Source organism: Scyliorhinus torazame, chromosome 10, assembly GCF_047496885.1.
Source record: "Scyliorhinus torazame isolate Kashiwa2021f chromosome 10, sScyTor2.1, whole genome shotgun sequence".
Taxonomy (NCBI): domain Eukaryota; kingdom Metazoa; phylum Chordata; class Chondrichthyes; order Carcharhiniformes; family Scyliorhinidae; genus Scyliorhinus; species Scyliorhinus torazame.
The window spans coordinates 88440605-88463257 of NC_092716.1; the positions used below are offsets into that span (position 1 = coordinate 88440605).

At 48.4% G+C, this 22653-nt stretch overlaps 1 protein-coding gene across 6 annotated transcripts in view; it reads right to left on the minus strand.

Annotated features, from left to right (window-relative positions):
- Positions 1–22653, minus strand: part of fhod1 (formin homology 2 domain containing 1) — a 591964-nt gene that overhangs the window by 220059 nt on the left and 349252 nt on the right. For all 6 annotated transcript variants that reach the window (XM_072518387.1, XM_072518386.1, XM_072518390.1 and 3 more), the window contains exon 8: positions 2645–2739. In XM_072518387.1, the coding sequence (XP_072374488.1) occupies positions 2645–2739 (95 nt within the window). The remainder of the gene's footprint in view (positions 1–2644; positions 2740–22653) is intronic.

Genomic DNA, 22653 nt, shown 5'->3' on the forward strand with positions numbered 1-22653 from the left:
AGAAGCCTACACAATGGGAGGTGAACGACCACCTCAGGACCGGCCATCAATTGGAGAAAATCGAACCAAGTGATTGGGACAAAGTCCAATCACTTGGAGCCAGGTAAAGGGTCCGCCCCGAAAGGCGGGAAGCCCCTGGGGACTATAAGAATCAAGCCCAAGTTCAAATCGCCCCTCTGCTTCTCTGCTTGACCAGGTCACTCAGCAACGCGAACCAACCCTTGACAGTGACCGGTCCAGTCTTCACTGATATCTAGTAAGTCTTACTTCAACGCTCGCTACTAGATAGGCGATCCTAGCTACCAATCTGTACCAACTTCGAATCCCGCAGGCTCAGAACCCGAACGAAAGGCCATTCGTTTCCCTGACCTGGTGGGCCAGTTCCAAGTTAAGTATTGGCCTGTTAGTCGTAGAAGTAGCTTAGACGTAGAATTTATACATGAGTAGTGATTGCTGTGTATAATAAATGTGCTTTGATTTAAATCTTACTAAGCGGTGTATTGGATTATTGATCATTACTTGGATTTGAACCACGAGGCGGTGTCAGAAAGATACCTGGCGACTCAAGAGCAAAGGTGATAAAACAGAGCAATTAAACTAAAGCAAAAGTTAGCAACAACAGTAACCCCCCCTTATGACATTCCAAGGTACCCATAGGGAAGCCCCCCCCAACCCACCCGAATTCCCCCCCCCCCGAAAGAGACCCACCCCCTCCCCCCCCGCCCTTGGGTCTCTGCTGCTGCTGACCTCCTCCTAACGCTCCGCGAGATAGTCTAGGAACGGTTGCCACCGCCTGAAGAACCCCTGCACAGACCCTCGTAAGGCTAACTTTATCCTCTCCAGCTTAATGAACCCTGCCATGTCATTTATCCAGGGTTCCACACTGGGGGGCTTCGCGTCCTTCAATACTAGCGAGATCCTAAGCCAGGCTACCAGGGACGCAAAGGCCAGAATACCGGCCTCTTTCGCTTCCTGCACTCCCGGCTCGTCTGTTACCCCAAATAGTGCCAACCCCCAACTCGGCTTGACCTGGACTTTCACCACCTTGGACGTAGTCCTCGCGAAACCCCTCCAAAACCCATCCAGTGCCAGGCACGACCAGAACATGTGGACGTGATTCGCCGGGCTTCCCGAGCATCTCCTACATCTGTCCTCCACCCCAAAGAACCTACTCAACCTCGCCCCTGTCATATGCGCTCTGTGAGTAACCTTGAATTGTATTAGGCTGAGCCTGGCGCAAGAGGAGGAAGAATTAACCCTACTCAGGGCATCAGCCCACAGACCCTCATCAATCTCCTCCCCAAGCTCCTCCTCCCACTTGCCCTTTAACTCCGCTACCGAGGCCTCCTCCTCTTCTTTCAGCTCCTGGTAGATCGGCGAGACCTTGCCTTCCCCAACCCATACACCCAAAATCACCCTGTTCTGAATCCCCTGTGCCGGGAGCAGCGAGAATTCCCTCACTTGCCGCCTCACAAACGCCTTCACTTGCATATACCTGAAAGCATTTCCCGGGGGTAACCCAAACTTCTCCTCCAGCGCCCCTAGGCTCGCAATTGTCCCATCTATAAACAGGTCCCCCGTTCTTCTAATCCTTACCCGATGCCAGCTCCGAAACTCCCCATCCATCCTTCCCAGGACGAACTGATGGTTCTCCCGAATCGGGGACCAAACAGAGGTTCCCACCTCACCCCTGTGTCGTCTTCACTGCCCCCAGATCTTCAACATCGCCGCCATCACCGGACTCGTGGTGTACCTTGTCGCTGAGAGCGGCAGCGGTGCCGTCGTCTGCACCCTCAGGCTCGTGCCCACACAGGACGCCATCTCTAACCTCTTCCACGCCGCCCCCTCTCCCTCCATTACCAACTTACGGATCATAGCCACCTTGGCAGCCCAGTAATAGCCGCACAAATGAGGCAGCGCCAGCCCTCCCCTGTCCCTACTATGCTCCATAAACACCCTCTTTACCCTCGAGGTCTTCGAAGCGCAAGTGTATTAATGTGGGGCGAGACCAGAATCAGACTCGGCTGTTATGCTCCCGGTTATTGACTAACTTCCCGATACTCTCAGTGAAGTCTTGCACGTGAATGATAGCTACTCCATCACACTGACAGGGGGTTCCACTGGCATCAGAACCATACCCCATCAAGAGGTTCAGTCCTTCAGAGCAAAGAATAAAACTGGCAAGAAAAAAAGATAATTGATTATATCTAAAAGACTCTCCGCACCCATTTTCATTCGCTGTTGTGTGGGCAAACAGAGAGGATTACTTCAAAATGTACCTCAATGGTAGCAAACTACGTTAGGAAGCCCTGGCAAGAATGGTGCTAATACAAATTCAAGTTTTTTTCTTTAAATATCAAATTTTCATTTTTTCAGTAAGCTTACGTATAAAAATATTGTTTGAAGATTGTACTTGTTGCATTATGATTTCTCTGTAAAAGGATATCAATGAAGACAGTTGAGAAGCAAAATTGGATCTTGAGAACTTGACCTCTAGGCTCACATCTTAAAAATCGAGGCTGCTAACCTGACCAGTGTTGCAAGTGAAATACAACACCCAGAATTTTGTTGATGGAGGTTGATTCATGCAACAAGATTTCACAGGATTAAACAGAATTGCAGAAGAATCACAAACAACTTTTACCTTGTTAATAAGGGTCATAGTAAAGACAAGCAGATCGGAATCAGTTCCATTCTTCTCCTCCAGAATTTCAACTAAATTCGTCCATGTCTTTGTGTCTGCAGAAAGAAAGGATTTTAAAATAGTTAGATGTCAGACTAAAAGGTTTGAAGAGAAATATGGTAGCCAATGCTTTTTATTTAGATCACAGTGGAGGCGAGGCGTAGTGGCATTGTCACTGGACTGGAAATCCAGAGACACCGGGTAATGCTCTGGGGTCCCGGGTTCAAATCCCACCAAAATCTGGGATTCAAAAGGCTAATGATGACGAGTCAATTGTGGTAAAAACCCATCTGGTTCACTAATGCCTTGAGAGAAGGAAATGTACCATCCTTGCCTGGTCAGACCTCAACAACCATAGTAATATGGTTGACTCTTAACTGCCCTCTGAAATGGCCGAGAAAATTATGGACAATAAATGCTGGCCCTACAAATCCCATGAACTAAAAAGCATCAGAATAAATTACAACGGCAGAGCTGTTTTCAATCCATAAATTTATTCACACATTAATAGCACATACAACATGGAAGGTGGCCACATTCTCTATTATTGTAAATGTTCCCCCCGCCCCCCCCCCCTGGTATTTATCCCTTTTAAAATTCTGAATTTGCTTCCACTACACTTTCAGGCAGTCGACTGCAGAACATAACAGATAACAGATTTAAAACAAAATCCTCATCTGCCCCTCATTGGAAGCACAGTTTACCACAATAGAATGAGCCAAGGGTACACAAACACTGCTCACCACACTAACACAGACCAAGTGTATCATTTACCCTGAAAGTCAGTGGGCCCATTCCAGAGTCAGATGTTAGGCAGCATTTGATTACTTGCATTTTTCTAACATTTGGCACACACATGTGATGCATAGCATCATCACAAATACCTTGTTTTACTTAATAGCAGCAAAAGTCAAAGTACACAAATCACAATTATTGTCAATTGAGCAGACTAGTCTTTGCCACCTTGCAAGGGACGTATTTTATATTTGTCGCATCATTTCCACAATTTGTAAGACACAGGCATACTGTTCGATTGCGTATCTTCCATTTCAAAAAATACTTAAGTGCTAAACATGAGACAAAAAAATTAGGTGGCACAGTAATCCAGTGCATGTCCATTCCAATAGACTACGTGATAGAATGGTCAGTCACAGGTGTGTAACAATGATTCCCTGCACAACAACCATGACGTTTATGCCAAAGAGCCAGAGGAATTCAAAATGTTGTCCTGAGGGGTGAGGGGAAATAATTAGAAGGCATACCATTGCTAGACCTGCTGATGGTGACGGTCCTTTGTTTTTGCACTGGCTTTATGGGGGATGTGGTGGCCACCTTGGGTGGGCCCGGAATTGGCCCACTGCTGGATTGTCTCACAGGGTGGAGATGGCTGATCCAGGGTCGGGGGGGTTGTCCAGTTGGTAACTTGGCATATGAGCGAGTTGAATGGCCCAGTAAAAAGATCCCGGGTGTTTGCACACCTGAGAAAAGTTTGAAGGCTGATATGGATTTTCTACAGGAGACCCACTTGAGAATCAAGGATTGAACAAGGTTATGGAAGGGATGGGTGGGGCAGGTATATCACTCAAGATTTGATTGTAGGGTGTGGGGAGCCGCTGTGTTGATTAATAAGAGGGTGGCTTTTTCTGCGGTTAATATATTGGCAGACCCAGGTGGGAGGTACGTAATCATCAGTGGGTTGCTGGTCAATGTGTATGCATGAACTGGGATGACACAGCATTCAATAATAAAGTGCTTGTGTCTATTCCAGATCTTTATTCACGTCAGCTAATTAAGAGGGGAGGGGGGATTATTAGGGGCAGGTAATCTCTTATAAGACTGAGGAACAAATCTGAGAAGGTGGAGAGGCAGAGGCTGGTGGCCTCCATTCTCAAGGTGGACCACCCTGACACTGGAGTTATTGGCAGACAGAAATAAATTGTAAATGAATTTTGAGTTGTTGTCAACGGGTAAGGCTCTGAGAGCCAGCTGCGATGCTCGAGGGAGACTTTTTAATGAGTATGGGGAGAAGGCCAGTCGTGGGTTGGCTCACCAACTGAGGTGGCAGGCTGCTTCTTGGGAGATAGTGCAGGTTAGGACCAGGATAGAGGGTTTGTTTCTGCCCTAGAGAAAGTTAATGTGGTACTTGAGACCTTCTACCATGTCTGAGTCAGAGTCTCGGGAGGAGGGTTCAGCAATAAGTCAATTTTTGAATGAGAGAAGGCAGAAGTTGGAGTTGCTGATAGGGCTGGAGGAGATCATGTGCTGTATTCAGTTCATGCAGACGGGCAAAGCACTAGGTCCGGATGCGTTCCTCATTGAATTTTACAAACAGTTTGCTGGTCAGTTGGTCCCACTTCTGCTGAATATGCTTAATGATTTTGTGTCCCAGGGTGTGCTGAGGCAGGCATCAATTTCTTTGATCTTGAAGAAGGGCAAGGATCCCATGAAATGTGGTTCGTATCAACCTATTTCGTTGTTAAGCGTTGCGCTAAGTTGTTGGTTAAGGTGTTTTTTTTTTAATATATATTTATTCCAACAAATTTTCAACAACCCCCCCCCCCAACAAGAAGAAAGAAACAAGAACACAACAAGCAGAAATTATACATTGGATTTCCCCCCTATACAATAACCCCCCCATATAACATTTAAAAACACAAATAGGGGGGAAAAAAAACCTTCACACAAAGGCCACCCCAAAAGAAATCCACCCCCCCGCCCCGCCCTTGGGCTGCTGCTGACCTCCTCCGAACGCTCCGCGAGATAGTCTAGGAACGGTTGCCACCGCCTGAGGAACCCTTGCACAGACCTCGCAAGGCAAACTTTATCCTCTCCAGCTTGATGAACCCTGCCATGTCATTGATCCAAGCTTCCACACTAGGGGGCTTTGCATCTTTCCATAGTAGCAAAATCCTCCTCCGGGCTACCAGGGACTCAAAGGCCAGAATACCGGCCTCTTTCGCCTCCTGCACTCCCGGCTCGTCCGATACCCCAAATAATGCCAATCCCCAGCTCGGCTTGACCCGGGCGTTCACCACCTTGGACATAGTCCTCGCAAAACCCCTCCAAAACCCATCCAGTGCCGGGCACGACCAGAACATATGGATGTGATTTGCCGGACTCCTCGAGCACCTCCCACATCTGTCCTCCACCCCAAAGAACCTACTCAACCTCGCCCCTGTCATATGCGCTCTGTGAGTAACTTTGAACTGTATTAGGCTGAGCCTGGCGCAAGAGGAGGAAGAATTAACTCTACTCAGGGCATCAGCCCACAGACCCTCATCTATCTCCTCCCCAAGCTCCTCCTCCCACTTGCCCTTTAACTCCTCCACCGAGGCCTCCTCCTCTTCCTTCAGCTCCTGGTAAATCTCCGAAACCTTGCCTTCTCCAACCCATGCACCCAAAATCACCCTGTCCCGAATCCCACGTGCCGGAAGCAGCAGGAATTCCCTCACCTGCCGCCTCACAAACGCCCTCGCATGTACCTGAAAGCGTTTCCCAGGGTTAGCCCAAACCTCTCCTCCAGCACCCCTAGGCTCGCAAACATTCCATCGAGGAACAGGTCCCCCATTCTTCTAATCCCTGCCCGATGCCAGCTCCGAAACCCCCCATCCATCCTTCCCGGGATGAACCGATGGTTCTCCCGAATTGGGGACCAAACCGAGGCTCCCACCTCGCCCCTGTGTCGCCTCCACTGCCCCCAGATCTTCAGCGTCGCCGCCACCACCAGACTCGTGGTGTACCTTGTCGGCGAGAGCGGCAGCGGTGCCGTCACCAGCACACTCAGGCTCGTGCCCACACATGACGCCATTTCTAGCTTCTTCCACGCCACCCCGTCTCCCTCCATCACCCACTTACGGACCATCGCCACATTGGCTGCCCAATAATAGCCACACAAGTTTGGCAGCAGCAGCACCCCCCTGTCCCTGCTACGCTCCAGAAACATTCTCTTCACCCTCGGGGTCTTATTCGCCCACATAAATCCCATGATGCTCCTGCTTTCCCGTTTGAAAAAGGCCTTGGGGATCAAAATGGGAAGGCACTGGAACACGAAGAGAAACCTCGGGAGGTCCGTCATTTTGACCGACTGCACCCTACCCGCTAGTGAGAGTGGCAGCATGTCCCATCTTTTAAAATCCTCCTCCATCTGCTCCACCAACCGTGTCAAATTGAGCTTGTGCAGGGCCCCCCAACTCCTAGCTACTTGGATCCCTAGGTGTCGAAAGCTCCTTTCCGACCTCTTCAGCGGTAGCTCGTCTATCCCCCTTCCCTGGTCCCCTGAATGCACCACAAAGAGCTCACTCTTCCCTACGTTGAGTTTGTACCCCGAAAAGTCCCCAAACTCCCTAAGGATCCGCATGACCTCAGACATTCCCTCCACTGGATCCGCAACATACAACAACAGGTCATCGGCATACAATGACACCCGGTGTTCCTCTCCCCCCCCGGACCAATCCACTCCATTTTCTAGGCTCCCTCAGTGCCATGGCCAGCGGCTCAATTGCCAGTGCAAACAACAAGGGGGATAAGGGGCACCCCTGCCTCCTCCCCCGGTACAGGCGAAAGTACTCCAATCTCCGCCGGTTCGTAGCCACACTCGCCACCGGGGCTCCATATAGCAGCCTGACCCAACTGATGAACCCCTCCCCGAACCCAAACCTCCGCAACACTTCCCAAAGATACTCCCACTCCACCCGATCAAAGTCCTTCTCCGCATCCAGAGCTGCCACTACCTCCGCTTCCCCCTCCACCGAGGGCATCATAATCACGTTGAGGAGCCTCCGCACATTTGTATTTAGCTGCCTACCCTTCACAAATCCCGTCTGGTCCTCATGAATCACCCCCGGGACACAGTCCTCAATTCTCGTAGCCAGCAGCTTCGCCAGCAACTTAGCGTCAACATTGAGGAGCGAGATCGGTCTATACGATCCACATTGCAATGGATCCTTGTCCCGCTTCAAGGTCAAAGAAATCAGCGCCCTGGACATTGTTGGGGGCAAGGTCCCCTCCTCCCTCGCCATATTAAAAGTCCTCACTAGCAACGGGCCCAGCAGGTCCACGTATTTCCTGTAAAATTCAACCGGGAACCCATTCGGCCCCGGGGCATTCCCCGCCTGCATGCTCCCTAATCTTTTAACCAGCTCCTCCAGCCAAATCGGCGCCCCCAAACCAGCCACCTCCTCCTCCTCCACCCTCGGGAACCTCAGCTGATCTAGGAATCGTCGTATCCCCTCCTCCCCTGCTGGGGGCTCAGACCTGTACAGATCCCCATAGAAGTCCCTAAATACCTTGTTTATTCTCACCGCACTCCGCACCGTATTCCCCCCTCTATCCTTAACTCCACCAATCTCCCTCGCTGCCTCCCTCTTACGAAGCTGATGTGCCAGCATCAGACTCGCCGTCTCCCTATACTCATACGCCGCCCCCTGCGCTTTCCTCCACTGTGCCTCTGCTTTCCCTGTGGTCATCAGGTTGAATTCCGTCTGGAGGTTCCGTCGCTCCCTAAGTAGCCCCTCCTCGGGAGCCTCTGCATAACTCCTGTCCACCCTTAAAATCTCCCCCACCTACCTCTCCCTCCTCTCTCTCTCTTCTCCCTGTGGGCCCTAATGGAGATTAGCTCTCCCCTGACCACCGCCTTCAACGCCTCCCAGACTACCCCCACCTGCACCTCCCAGTTGTCGTTGGCCTCCAAGTATCTTTCAATACACCCCCGCACCCGCCACACAACCCCTCATCCGCCAACAGTCCCACATCGAGGCGCCACAGCGGGCGCTGGTCCCTCTCCTCCCCCAACTCCAGCTCCACCCAATGCGGGGTGTGGTCCGAGATGGCTATGGCCGAATATTCCGTTCCCTCCACTTTTGGGATTAGCGCCCTACTCAAAATGAAAAACTCTATCCGGGAGTAGGCTCTATGGACGTGGGAAAAGAAGGAAAATTCCCTGGCCAGAAGCCTGGCAAACCTCCATGGATCCACTCCCCCCATCTGGTCCATAAACCCCCTGAGCACCCTGGCCGCAGCCGGCCTCTTACCCATCCTGGACTTAGAACGGTCCAGTGCTGGGTGTTGGCTAAGGTGTTGGCAATGCATTTGGAACCCTGCCACCTGGGGTGATTTCAGAGGAGCAGACTGAAGTTGTTAAGGGTCGGCAGTTGTCAGCCACTATGAGGAGATTGTTAAATATTGTGTTGTCGCCCTCCTTAGGGATCGAGCCAGAGGTATTATTTTAATGGGCGCGGAGAAGGCGTTCAATGCAGTTGACTGGAGACCCTTGGGCGGTTTGGCTTCGGGGCAAAATTTATTTCATGGATTAGGCTTTTGTATAGGGCGTCCACTGTGTTTCTGCATGGTTTTGGCAGGAGTCAGAGCTTTTCTTTAAAGCAGTGTCAAAAGATCTCTCTTTCTTAAAGAACAACTCTATAAAGCTGATATTCCTGAGTTAGTTAAAGTGGATTGAGAGCTGAGATTTCCTTTTCTTGTTTGAATGGAGAAAAGATAGCAGTTAAGGGTAGTGTATTCACTCTATTGATTAGCATTGTTTAGGGGGTAATTGTAAGCTATTTTCTGGTGTGACGTTATAGATATTTTAATACTGTGTTAGTAATAAAGTTTGTTTTAATATACCATAATCCCTATTTCTCCGTGAGATAATTCCTGGAGCGAGATATCTTTTCCTTACAGTCTTAAAAAACTAAAATAAAATATTGGGGTTTCTAACCTATATCCTAGCCACTGTTGGGGTCTGGTCTGGGATCATACTAGTCCCTCAATCACAGAGCTCCCAGAGATTTGATTTTTTTTATATGCCGAGGAGGCCATTGATCATGTTGAGTGGAACTACTTTTTTTATGCTTTGGAAAAATTTTGATTTTGCACAAGTTTTATTTCTTGTGTTAAATTGTTGTACTTTGCTCTGTTGTCATTGGTCCCAACAAATAATACCCACTTTGAATATTTCCCTCTTTTTTGAGGTAGCAAACAAGGGTGCCCCCTATCCCCTCAACTATTTCATTGAGACCCATTGTTATCACACTTCGCGACAGCCAGTGTATGACTGAAATACAAGGGGGGAACATTGAACAGAGGGTTTCACTTTATGCAGATGACCTTCTCCTTTATATTACAGAACCTGCCATGTCTTTACCTAATGCTTTATCTACTCTTGGTAAATGTGGTTGTATTTCTGGTTGTAAACTCAATTTAAATAAGAGCGAACTTTTTCCTTTAAATACAGCAGCTCATAACTTTCCACTGCATACACTATCTTTTAAGGTCTCCTTTAATAAATTTACCTAAAAGGAGGTGCATGTAACAGGGAAATTTGATAATCTCTTTAAATGTAACATTGCCCTTCTCCTTGCACATGTACAACATGATTTAAAGTGCTAGTCTATCCTCCCACTGTCTCTAGCAGGCCTCATTAACCCTGCTAAAATTAATTCCCTTCCCAAAATTTGGGGTATCCTATTTTCATCCTTAAATTGTTCTTCCATAAACTCGATCGTTTTGTCTCAGACTTCATTTGGAATACAAAGGTCCCAGACTTCACAGAGCAAATTTTGCAAAGACCAAAATCTTTGGGAGGCATAGGTTTACCCAATTTCCAATGTTATTACTGGGCCGCCAACGTTTGGGCTGTTCTATATTGGTAATGGGCAGACACTCAACTCGTCGCCCCAGACTGGCTGCACTTAGAATCATCATCTTGTACACCTTCCTCCTTGGCGGCTGTAATTTACTCTAACATTATTTCAACCGCCCCTTTTTATACCAAGAATATTATTATTCAGTCGAACCATAGAATTTGGATACAATTCAGACGGTGGTTTGGCTGGCAAACATTCTCAATGATCTCCCCACTTTCAGCGAACCACTTCATTTTGCCCTCTATCCTGGATGGAGCTTTTAATATTTGGTCCACTTGGGGTATCAAAACACTTAAAATCTATAAGTTGATGATACATTTGCGTCATTTCAACAGACTATGGACAAATTTTCCCTCCCCAGGACCCACTTTTTCAGATACGTGCAGGTATACAATTTTGCAAGCAATATGCCTCCTCAGTTCCCTACACTTCCCTCAAACTGCCCATTGATGCATTTCTGACTCCAGTCCCAACTATGAGAGGAGTTATATCTAGTCTGTATGCTAAATTTTTTCTCTTCATAGTCCTTCATTATCAACTGTAAAGTCCTTATGGGAACAGGATTGAGGTAAGGAATTCACAGTGGGGTGCTGTATTATATCACATTCATTCCTCATCCATCTGCACTAAACACAGTGTGACACAATGTAAAATATCCCATCTAAAGTCAGACTTTCTAGGAGTTATCAAGGTATTGACCCCACCTGTGACAGGTATCACATGCCCCTGCTACCATGATACACATGTTTTGGTCTTTCCCATCCTTCTACAGTTACTGGGCAGCTATCTTTAAAACTATTTCCAAAATTTTGCAAAAACCTGTGTCATGTTGGGTGTTCTGATGCACAAATGATCCAACACGGTGTAGATGGTACAACTCAGTTTTATTGTCTAAACAACTGTAACATTTAACTACTGGCTTGGGTACGTGCTTCACCAGCTAACCTGTGGACCCAGCCCTATCACTATCTTAATGAGGCACTCAGCACATGGTCTATGTCTGAGTGGCACGCTGTGAGCTCTGTGCTCTGAGCTATCTCCTGGTAGAATCAGCGGGAACTATGGTGTTCCCGGTTTTATAGTGCGTGTGCATTCACTGGTGATTGGCTGCGATGTTATGTGTGTGCTGGTTGGTCCAACTGCCTGTCCATCAGCATGTGTGTGATTGCACCATGATATGCTGATGTGGCTATCATGACATCCCCCCTTTCACAAAGGATATGTGCTGACATGCTAATAAATAGAAATGTGTACTGAGTGTATCTGAGTATGTGTGTGCAATATTTACAAAATGTACATGAGGCTAAACTATATACATGGGAAGGTGTCAGGTGCAACAGAGCAACGAGGTTGTACCAATAACAGAACAAATGCAATCAACAAATGACGAGAGAAAACTTCTGAAACAATGAACGACAAGAAAAGAAACTCGTTAACAGTACTGTAAAACAACTCAGCGAGTCCAATGTGCTAACAGGCTCATAAGTCAAGTCTCTCAGGTGGGCGACGAATTCGGGTAGACCGCCTCAAGGGTGCGTCAGGATCCACCGGCTGAGGAATGGGCCTGGCCATGGGCGATAGAGGAAGAGGCAGAGTGGCAGGAAGCTCAACAAAGTCGACATCAGGGACAACAGGAGGGCGTGGCACCGGTGCATGATCTCGTAGCGAGCGCGGAACCAGACGAAGGGCCCGCCAATTACGGCGGCGAATGGAGCCATCAGGCATACGAACCAGGAATGAGCAGGGAGCCACGTGGCGGAGAACATCGGCGGTTGCCGACCAGCCACCCTCCAGTAGGTGTATGCAGACGTTGTCTCCAGGCGCCAAGGCAGGAAGATCAGTCGCCCGAGCGTCATGTGCCACCTTCTGCTGAGCACGCTGTTGTTGCATATTTCGCAATACTGGAACATGGTCGAGGTCAGGAACATGAATGACTGGCACAGTGGTCCTGAGGGTGCGACCCATCAACAGCTGGGCTGGCGAGAGGCCCGTGGACAGTGGGGCCGAGCGATAGGCCAGCAGGGCTAAACAGAAGTCAGCTCAGGCATCAGCAGCCTTGCAGAGGAGCCGCTTCACAATGTGGAAGCCCTTTTCCGCCTTGCCATTCGACTGAGGATGCAAGGGACTGGACGTCACGTGTGTGAAGTTGTATGAAGTGGCAAAGGAAGACCATTCTTGACTCGCAAAGCAAGGCCCGTTGTCAGACATGACGGTGAGCGGAATTCCATGGCGAGCAAAGGTTTCTTTGCATCCCCGGATGACAGCTAATGACGTCGTGTCGTGCAGGCGTATGACCTCCGGATAACTTGAGAAGTAGTCAATAAGAATAATGTAGTCCCTGCTGAGCACAGGAAAGAGGTCCACGCCCACCTTCGCCCAGGGGGACGTGACCAACTCATGGGGCTGAAGTGTCTCAGGGGGTTGCGCCGGCTGAAACCTCTGGCAGGTGGGGCAGTTGAGCACCATGTTGGCGATGTTGTCGCTGATGCCCGGCCAGTGCACAGCCTCTCGGGCCCTCCGCCTGCACTTTTCAACCCCGAGATGGCCTTTGTGCAGTTGTTCGAGGACAAGCCGGTGCATGCTGTATGGGATCACGATCCGGTCCAACTTCAAGAGGACACCATCAATGACGGCCAAGTCGTCCCGGACGTTGTAAAATTGTGGGCACTGCCCCTTGAGCTACCCTTCCGTCATGTGGCGCATCACATGTTGTAGAAGGGGGTCAGCCGCAGTCTCACGGCGAATGTGGGCCAGACGTGCATCAGTGGCCAGCAGATTGGCCGATGTGAAGGCTACTTGTGCGTCGACCTGACAAACGAACCCCTCCGAGTCGGGCGGTGTGTTGACCGCCCTGGACAGAGCATCTGCGATGATGAGATCCTTCCCCGGTGTGTAGACAAGTTGGAAGTCGTACCTCCGGAGCTTGAGCAGAATGCGCTGGAGGCGAGGGGTCATGTCGTTGAGGTCCTTCTGAATGATGCCGACCAGGGGGCGATGGTCAGTCTCCACAGTGAACTGCGGAAGACCATATACATAGTCGTGAAACTTGTCGATGCCAGTCAACGGGCCTAGGCACTCCTTCTCAATCTGCGCATAGCGCTGTTCTGTGGGAGTCATGGCCCGCGACGCATAGGCGACCGGTGCCCATGATGCGGTGTCGTCCTGTTGCAGGAGTACCGCCCCAATGCCAGACTGGCTGGAGTCAGTTGAGATCTTTGTTTCCCGTGTGGTATTGAAAAACGCCAGTACCGGGGCGGTGGTGAGCTTGACCTTGAGCTCCTCCCATTCACGCTGGTGTGCGGGCAGCCACTGGAACTCCATTGTTTTTTTGACCAGGTAGCGAAGAGCAGTCGTGTGCGAAGCAAGGTTAGGAATGAACTTCCCCAGGAAGTTGACCATCCCGAGAAAGCGCAGCACTGCCTTCTTGTCTGACGGCTGCTGCATGGCTGCGATGGTTGCCACTTTGTCAGCATCCGGCCGCACACCCAACCGGGAGATGTGGTCCCCCAAAAACTTTAGCTCAGTTTGGCCAAAAGAGCACTTGGCTCGGTTAAGGCGCAGGCCCTGATCCTGTATCCGTGTAAGGACACGCTGGAGACGACTGATGTGCTCCTGTGGTGTGGTGGACCAGATGATAACATCGTCTACGTAGAAACGTACCCTTTCGATGCCCTCCATCATCTGTTCCATGATGCGATGGAACACTTCGGAGGCCGAAATGATGCCGAATGGCATCCTTTGTAGCAGTACCTGCCAAATGGAGTGTTGAAAGTGCACAGCCTCCTGCTGGACTGATCCAATTGAATCTGCCAAAAGCCCTTTAAGGCATCAAGCTTGGTGAATATTTTTGCCCGAGCCATTTCGCTCGTGATTTCTTCTCGTTTGGGTATGGGGTAGTGTTCCCTCATAATGTTGTGATTCAAATCTTTTGGGTCGATACAGATCCGGAGCTCGCCGGAGGGCTTCTTGACGCACACCATGGAACTGACCCATGGCGTTGGCTCCGTGACCCGGGAAAGCACTCCTTGGTCCTGCAGGTCCTGCAGCTGCTGCTTGAGGCGGTCCTTGAGTGGTGCTGACCGGGGTGGCATCCAGTTTGAGCCGTATTTTGTACGTGATGGGCAGAATGCCCATGCCCTCAAAAACCTCCTGGTTGTGCGCGAGGAGTGAGTGAAGCTGCGCCCTAAAGTCTGCATCCGGGAAATCGGACGTGCCTTCTGGAGACAGAGTGTGTACCCGCTGAACGAGGTGGAGGATTTTGCACGCCTGTGAGCCTAGCAGGGAGTCCTTCGAGGATCGTACGAGTTCAAATGGTAATGTGGCTTTGTGTGAGTTGTGTGTAACTTCGAGCTGGCAGGACCCGTGGCCGGGATGACGTTTCCATTGTAGTCAACCAGCTGACAGTGGGATGGCAGAATCGGTGGTTTAACCTTCAGGGTCTGGAAGGCTGACCATGTGAGGAGATTGGCGGAGGCACCAGTGTCCAGGCGAAATGTGATTTGGGATCGGTTGACCGTTAGGGTGGCACACCACTCATCGCCCAGATCAATGCTTTGCACTGGCAGCAGCTGGTGGTTCTGACTTGGGGACATCCGGTTCTTGTGGATTACCGCAACGCGGGAGGGCTCCCTGTCTTCGGTATCGCTGGTCTGCATTCTATCTGGATATGACTCAGTGTAGGGGGGCTGAATCGCCCGCACTTCCCTGTGAGGCTGGCGGAATTGTTGGGAGTTGGCAGGTTGAGCTGCGCGACAGCAGGCAGCATAGTGGCCCATCCTGCCACAGCGGAGGCATTGTCGCGCTTTGGCCGGACATTGTCGCTTTAAATGGGCGGAGCCACAGTTGCCGCAAGTCATGATGTCATGGCGTTCGTTGCGCCACCGCGCATGCGCGGTGCGGTCCTGCGTAGATGGTGCCTGCGCATCACGTCCCTTTGCATCAACGTCCCCTCTTTTGGCGAGTACAAGCGCGGGAGGCCTCGGAAAGCGTGCAAAATGGCTGCCCTCGTCCGGGCCGCGGGCCGGGAGGAACTTGATCGACTGGACCCGCTCCGCCTCGCAGGACCCGAGCCATGCCGTTTCGGCCGCCTGGATTTGGGCGTACCGGCTGGTCGCATTCTCATGGAGGACGCAGGTCTCGATGGCAGTCGCTAGGGTGAGGCGCTTTATTTTAAGGAGCTGCTGGCGTAGGGTGTCTGAGATGACCCCAAAAACTATCTGATCCTGTATCATGGAGTCGGAGGAGGCCTCATAGCCACAGGACTGCGGGAGGATATGGAGGTGTGTCAAGTAAGATTGGAAAGGCTCATCCTTACCCTGCAGGCACTGCTGGAATAGGTGCCTCTCGAAGCTCTCATTGACTTCCACGCTGAAGTGTTCGTCGAACTTCAGAAGCACCGTCTTATATTTTTTTTTGTCCTCGCCTTCCGCGAATGCCAGGGAGTTATAGATGTGGATGACGTGTTGCCCCGCCGTGGAGAGGAGGAGGGTGATCTTCCTGGTGCCCGATGCATTCTCCCTGTCTGTGGCTTCTAGGACGAGCAGGAAGCGCTGTTTAAACAGCTTCCAGTTTACGCCGAGATTACCAGCGATTCGGAGCGGCTGCGGCGGGCTGATGTTTTCAATGGAGCAGGATGGCGGATTTCTGAAAGGCTGCAGGTCGGTCTCAGTCGCTGGTTAGCGTCCGCTATTGGTATCATGTCGTGTTGGGTGTTCTGATGCACAAATGATCCAACACGGCTGTAGGTGGTACAACTCAGTTTTATTGTCTAAACAACTGTAACATTTAACTACTGGCTTGGGTATGTGCTTCACCAGCTAACCTGTGGACCCAACCCTATCACTATCTTAGTGAGGCACTCAGCACATGGTGTATGTCTGAGTGGCGCGCTGTGAGCTCTGTGCTCTGAGCTATCTCCTGGTAGAATCAGCGGGAACTATGGTGTTCCCTGTTTTATAGTGCGTGTGCTCTCACTGGTGATTGGCTGCGATGTTATGTGTGTGCTGGTTGGTCCAACTGCCTGTCCATCAGTGTGTGTGTGATTGCACCATGATATGCTGGTGTGGATATCATGACAACCTGTTGACACAATTCCACTGACTGCTGTTTTCAAGTCTGTTTTCAACAACCCTTACGTTGGCTAAATACAAAACTGATTTCATAGCCTTTGTGACTCTTCTGGCAAGAAGCTTAATTTTACTCCGAAAGAAGTCATGTGCTGCTCCATCTCTCTCACACGATTGAAGATGTGTTACATTTCATTCAATTGGAAAAAAGTAAGGTGCACGCTATATCGATCTACTACAAACTTCTACAAGATTTGGCATCCATTCTTAGCATATGTAGAGAAATTACAACTCACCCCACACCACAGTAGATTGCCATTGTTTTCTTTTTTCATTAAAGTATTATTTCATTTGCCCGATTTCCCATTTAAATGTTTTCTTTGTTTGCTCAGGAGACCAGCATGCATGTTTTTTAAAATCTCTCTCTTCTCTAGTGTGTGCATGTTTTTAGAGGGGACGTTGAACACAAGGTTGTTTCTTCGCTATGATCATTGTCCTCTTTCCTCTCTGTATCACAATACATTAATGCAACCTGATGTTTACATTTTATGTTTCTGTCTTTCACACAAGATGGGAGGTTAAAGAACAGGACTCACTGCTGGCGTTGACCGCAGAGTCACATTAGCAGGACAGCAAGCTCATCACTGACCCAGCTGAACCTACCCTGGGAGAAAATGTAGAAAATCAACTCAAAGAGAAAACAAGGCAAAACAGAAAATTCAATAAAATGTCATTTTTGGGGGACATGCAGGTTCATTAAACACTCGTTCATTCACAGAGCTGAAGAAACAATGGGATTCACGTATTTTCCTTTTGCAGAATTCAAGGCTTACAAATCAGGTTTGATACTTGTGTGTATAACAGGATAAAAAGACTGAATGGCAAAAAAGGCAGACAACGCGGGTGTGTGAAGTTGATGGATACAGAAATCAATACTTAACAAAACACAACAGCAATTTCATTGTTAATACTTCATTTCTTTTGAATTTCCTGTTTAAATATTACTGACAGCAATAAATAGTAATTTGGTAGTACGGAACCTGAGCCCAACACATCACACAAGCTTGCCATCCTCCCACTGATTCTGTCTACACCTCCAGCTGCCTCAGGAAGCAGACAGCATTGTCAGAGACTCCTCCCACCCAGACTTTGCCCTCTTCCAGACCCTTCCATCAGGCAGAAGGGACAGAAGTCTGAAGACCCGTACATCCAGACATAGGAACAGCTTCTTCCCCACAGCTACTAGACTCCTCAACGACTCTCCCTCGGACTGATCTGTTCCCTGTAAGACACTATTCATCATGCCCTTTGCTGCTCTTGCTCATGTATTTGCTTTGATTGGCCCTTGTTCCACACTGTAACCAATTACGTTTTTGTCGATGTACTTTGTTGATTATTCTTTTTGTCTACTGTGTACATGCTTTGTATGTCCCCTTGGCCGCAGAAAAATACTTTTCATCGTACTTCGGTACATGTGACAATAAATCAATCAATCAATCAATATTGCGGGAAAAGGACATTTTGTTAAAGCTTTTCATCTTGCACTCATCAGGACAATCACAAGAACACAATATCAGGGGAAACTGGTTAGCAAGTGGACTCTGACTGGTAAGGGCTTTGCCATGGAGAATGGCTGGCAAGTGGACTTTGGTAAAGGTGTTGCTATGGAGAATGCACTAGTTAATGGTGGCTGACAGTTAACTGCCAAGTATTGTTTGAAAATTTAAACTAGGTAGCTTGATTCCAATTGGTCAAGACATTGCCTTGAGAAATGAACCAGCAAATGGTTATCACTGTTTGAGTATGTGTGGTGCAGGGCATAAAAACACATGGGGTGGGGGCGGCAGATATATGGAGAGGCAGCATTATAAAACAGTGCACTCTTGCTCCATTTCTCAGCGCCACATAGAACACAGAACATTGCAGCGCAGTACAGGCCCTTCGGCCCTCGATGTTGCGCCGACCTGTGAAACCACTCTCAAGCCCATCTACACTATTCCCTTATCATCCATATGTCTATCCAATGACCATTTGAATGCCCTTAGTGTTGGCGACTCCACTACTGTTGCAGGCAGGGCATTCCCCGCACTTACTACTCTCTGAGTAAAGAACATACCTCTGACATCTGTCCTATATCTATCTTCCCTCAATTTAAAGCTATGTCCCCTCGTGCTAGACATGACCATCCGAGGAAAAGGGCACTCACTGTCCACCCTATCCAATCCTCTGATCATCTTGTATGCCTCAATTAAGTCACCTCTTATCCTTCTTCTCTCTAACAAAAACAGCCTCAGGTCCCTCAGCCTTCCCTCATAAGATCTTCCCTCCATACCAGGCAACGTTCTGGTATATCTCCTCTGCACCCTTTCCAATGCTTCCACATCCTTCCTATAATGCGGCGACCAGAATTGCACGTAATACTCCAAATGCGGCCACACCAGAGATTTGTACAGCTGCAACATGACCTCATGGCTCCGAAACTCGATGCCTCTACCAATAAAAGCTAACACACCATACGCCTTCTTAACAACCCTCTCAACCTGGGTGGCAACTTTCAGGGATCTATGTACATGCACACCGAGATCTCTCTGCTCATCCACACTGCCAAGAATCTTACCATTATCCCAGTACTCTGTCTTCCTGTTATTTCTTCCAAAATGAATCACCTCATACTTTTCTGCATTAAACTCCATTTGCCACCTCTCAGCCCAGCGCTGCAGCTTATCTATGTCCCTCTGTAACTTGTAACATCCTTCCGCACTGTCCTCAACTCCACCGACTTTAGTGTCATCTGTAAATTTACGCACCCATCCTTCTACGCCCTCCTTCAGGTCATTTATAAAAATTACAAACAGCAGTGGCCCCAAAACAGATCCTTGTGGTACACCACTAGTAACTGGACTCCAGTCTGAACATTTCCCATCAACCACCACCCTTTGTCTTCTTCCATCTAGCCAGTTTCTGATCCAAACTGCTAAATCACCCTGAATCCCATGCCTCCGTATTTTCTGCAGTAGCCTACCGTGGGGAATCTTATCAAACACTTTACTGAAATCCATATACACCACATCAACTGCTTTACCCTCATCCACCTGTTTGGTCACCTTCTCAGAGAACTCAATAAGGTTTGTGAGGCACAACCTACCCTTCACAAAACCGTGTTGACTATCTCTAATCAAATGATTCCTTTCCAGATGATTATACATCCTATCTCTTATAAACCTTTCCAAGATTTTGCCCACCACAGAAGTAAGGCTCACTGGTCTATAGTTACCGGGGTTGTCTCTACTTACCTTCTTGAACAAGGGGACAACATTTGCTATCCTCTAGTCTTCTGGCACTATTCCTGTAGACAAAGATGACTTAAAGATCAAAGCCAAAGTCTCAGCAATCTCCTCCCTAGCTTCCCAGAGAATCCTAGGATAAATCCCATCCGGCCCAGGGGACTTATCTATTTTCACACTTTCCAGAATTGCTAACACCTCCTCCTTATGAACCTCAAGCCCTTCTAGTCTAGTAGCCTGAATCTCAGTATTCTCCTCGACAACATTATCTTTTTCCTGTGTGAATACTGACGAAAAATATTCAATTAGCACCTCTCCTATCTCCTCGGACTCCACGCACAACTTCCCGCTACTGTCCTTGACTGGCACTACTCTTACCCTAGTCATTCTTTTATTCCTGACATATCTATAGAAAGCTTTAGGGTTATCCTTGATCCTACCTGCCAAAGACTTCTCATGTCCCCTCCTGGCTCTTCTTAGCTCTCTCTTTAGGTCCTTCCTAGCTAACTTGTAACTCTCGAGCGCCCGAACTGAACCTTCATGTTTCATCTTTACATAAGCCTCCTTCTTCCTCTTGACAAGTGTTTCAACTGCTTTAGTAAACCACGGCTCCCTTGCTCGACCACTTCCTCCTTGCCTGACAGGTACATACTTATCAAGGAAACGCAGTAGCTGTTCCTTGAACAAGCTCCACATTTCCATTGTGCCCATCCCCTGCAGTCTTCCTCTCCATCCAATGCATCCTAAGTCTTGCCTCATCGCATCATAATTGCCTTTCCCCCAGATATAACTCTTGCCCTGCGGTATATACCTATCCCTTTCCATCACTAAAGTAAACGTAATCGAATTGTGGTCACTATCACCAAAGTGCTCACCTACCTCCAAATCTAACACCTGTCCTGGTTCATTACAGTACCAAATCCAAAATGGCCTTGCCTCTCATTGGCCTATCTACATACTGTGTGAGGAAACCCTCCTGCACACATTGGACAAAAATGGACCCATCTAAAGTACTTGAACTATAGCGTTTCCAGTCAATATTTGGAAAGTTAAAGTCCCCCATAACAACTACCCTGTTGCTTTCGCTCCTATCCAGAAGCATCTTTGCAATCCTTTCCTCTGCATCTCTGGAACTTTTCGGAGGCCTATAGAAAACCCCTAACAGGGTGACCTCTCCTTTCATGTTTCTTACCTCAGCCCATACTACCTCAGTAGACGAGTCCTCATCAAACGTCCTTTCTGCCACCGTAATACTGTCCTTGACTAACAATGCCACTCCGCCCCCTCTTTTACCACCTTCCCTGAGCTTACTGAAATATCTAAACACCGGCACCCGCAACAACCATTCCGGTCCCTGCTCTATCCATGTCTCCGAAATGGCCACAACATCGAAGTCCCATGTACCAACCCATGCCACAAGTTCACCCACCTTATTCCGGATGCTCCTGGCATCGAAGAAGACACACTTTAAACCACCTTCCTGCCTGCCAGTACACTCCTGCAACTTTGAAACCTTACTCATGACCTCACTACTCTCAACTTCCTGTATACTGGAGCTACAATTCAGGTTCCCAAGCCCCTGCTGAACCACAGACAGAACTTTCAAACAAGCATCAAGATGTAGCATGGCTGGTGAGAAGAAAGGTCATTTCTGCAATCGTAGAGCCTCACCAGCTCCGCACACTGCCTTTTGAGATAGATACATCCCATGAAAGTTTTTTTTTTAAAATTACATGGCTGCTCGGAGGTACGCTATGAAGGTGGGGAAGGTCTGTTCCTGTCTGTCTTCACATACCTCATAAAAGTAAATCAACCCTTTAAGCCTGTTACACTGCTCAATTAGATCATGATTTGCATCTTGAACTCCATTCAATTGCCTTGGTTGCATATTCCAGCATACTCTTTCCCCCAAAAAATCTATCAATAAGCTTTTTCATTGCATTTGTACACCAGTCAGCAATGCTCTGATCATTTATGTAAATTATGTAATCATTGTCAAAGTGCGGCCTGCATTATAAAATAGTTTTTAAAAAGTACAGAATTCCCGTTGCCTGCCTGTACAGATGATATCTGGTTGCAGAGCATTTTAACAGCTGGACAGATAAACAAATGATGTATTCGACATTGATTAAAGTGAGTCAAAGACAGAGATCTAAAGAACGTGTAGAATTAACATCTGTAGTTGTGGCTGGCTCTTACAATTCGTTAACTTTTATCCGAACTGGTTGCACAAGTTCAACATGTTTGATAGGTCGCAGATTTTTGAGGTCTATCCGGTTTAAGTAACCATAACCGTTTAAAAATTGGCAAGATATTTGTAAATTCCAGCAATTGGGATTTGGTTCGTAACTGAACTCCTACATTTAGTTTACGTTCCACGTATTACTTTGGGAGGATGTGAATGATGTTTTCAGGTCCACTCAGGGAGTACAATGTTTATAACTAATTACTCGAATGGTATAAGTGATACAGCAGCATTTGAGTTCAAGGGGGCCTATTAAATCATTGCGAAGGAGTCAGGTACAGTGGGGAAAGGTCAGTCCTTGTTCATGCTGCACAACTTTCAAAATGACAATTCCAATAGACTTTAAGCAATGGGAAAATTTAGGTCCTAAAAAAAAACAATAGGGTCAGAGCTTCCTAACATATCTTATTTAACTCATATTTTAATAGCCACTTTAAGTGTCACAGTGTTTAGCACTGCTACGTCACAGCGCCAGGAACCTGGGTTCAATTCCAGCCTTGGGCGACTGTCGGTGTAGAGTTTGTACTTTCTCCCCATGCCTGCCTGGATTTCCTCCTGGTGTTCCGGTTTTCGCCCACAGTTCAAAGATGTACAGGTTAGGTGGATTGGTCAGGCTAAAATTGCCCCTTTGTGTCAAAAGGTATGTAGGTCAGGTTATGGGGATAGGGCGGGGGAGTGGGCCTAGGTAAGGTACTCTTTCAGAGAGTCAACGCAGACGTGATGGGCCGAATGG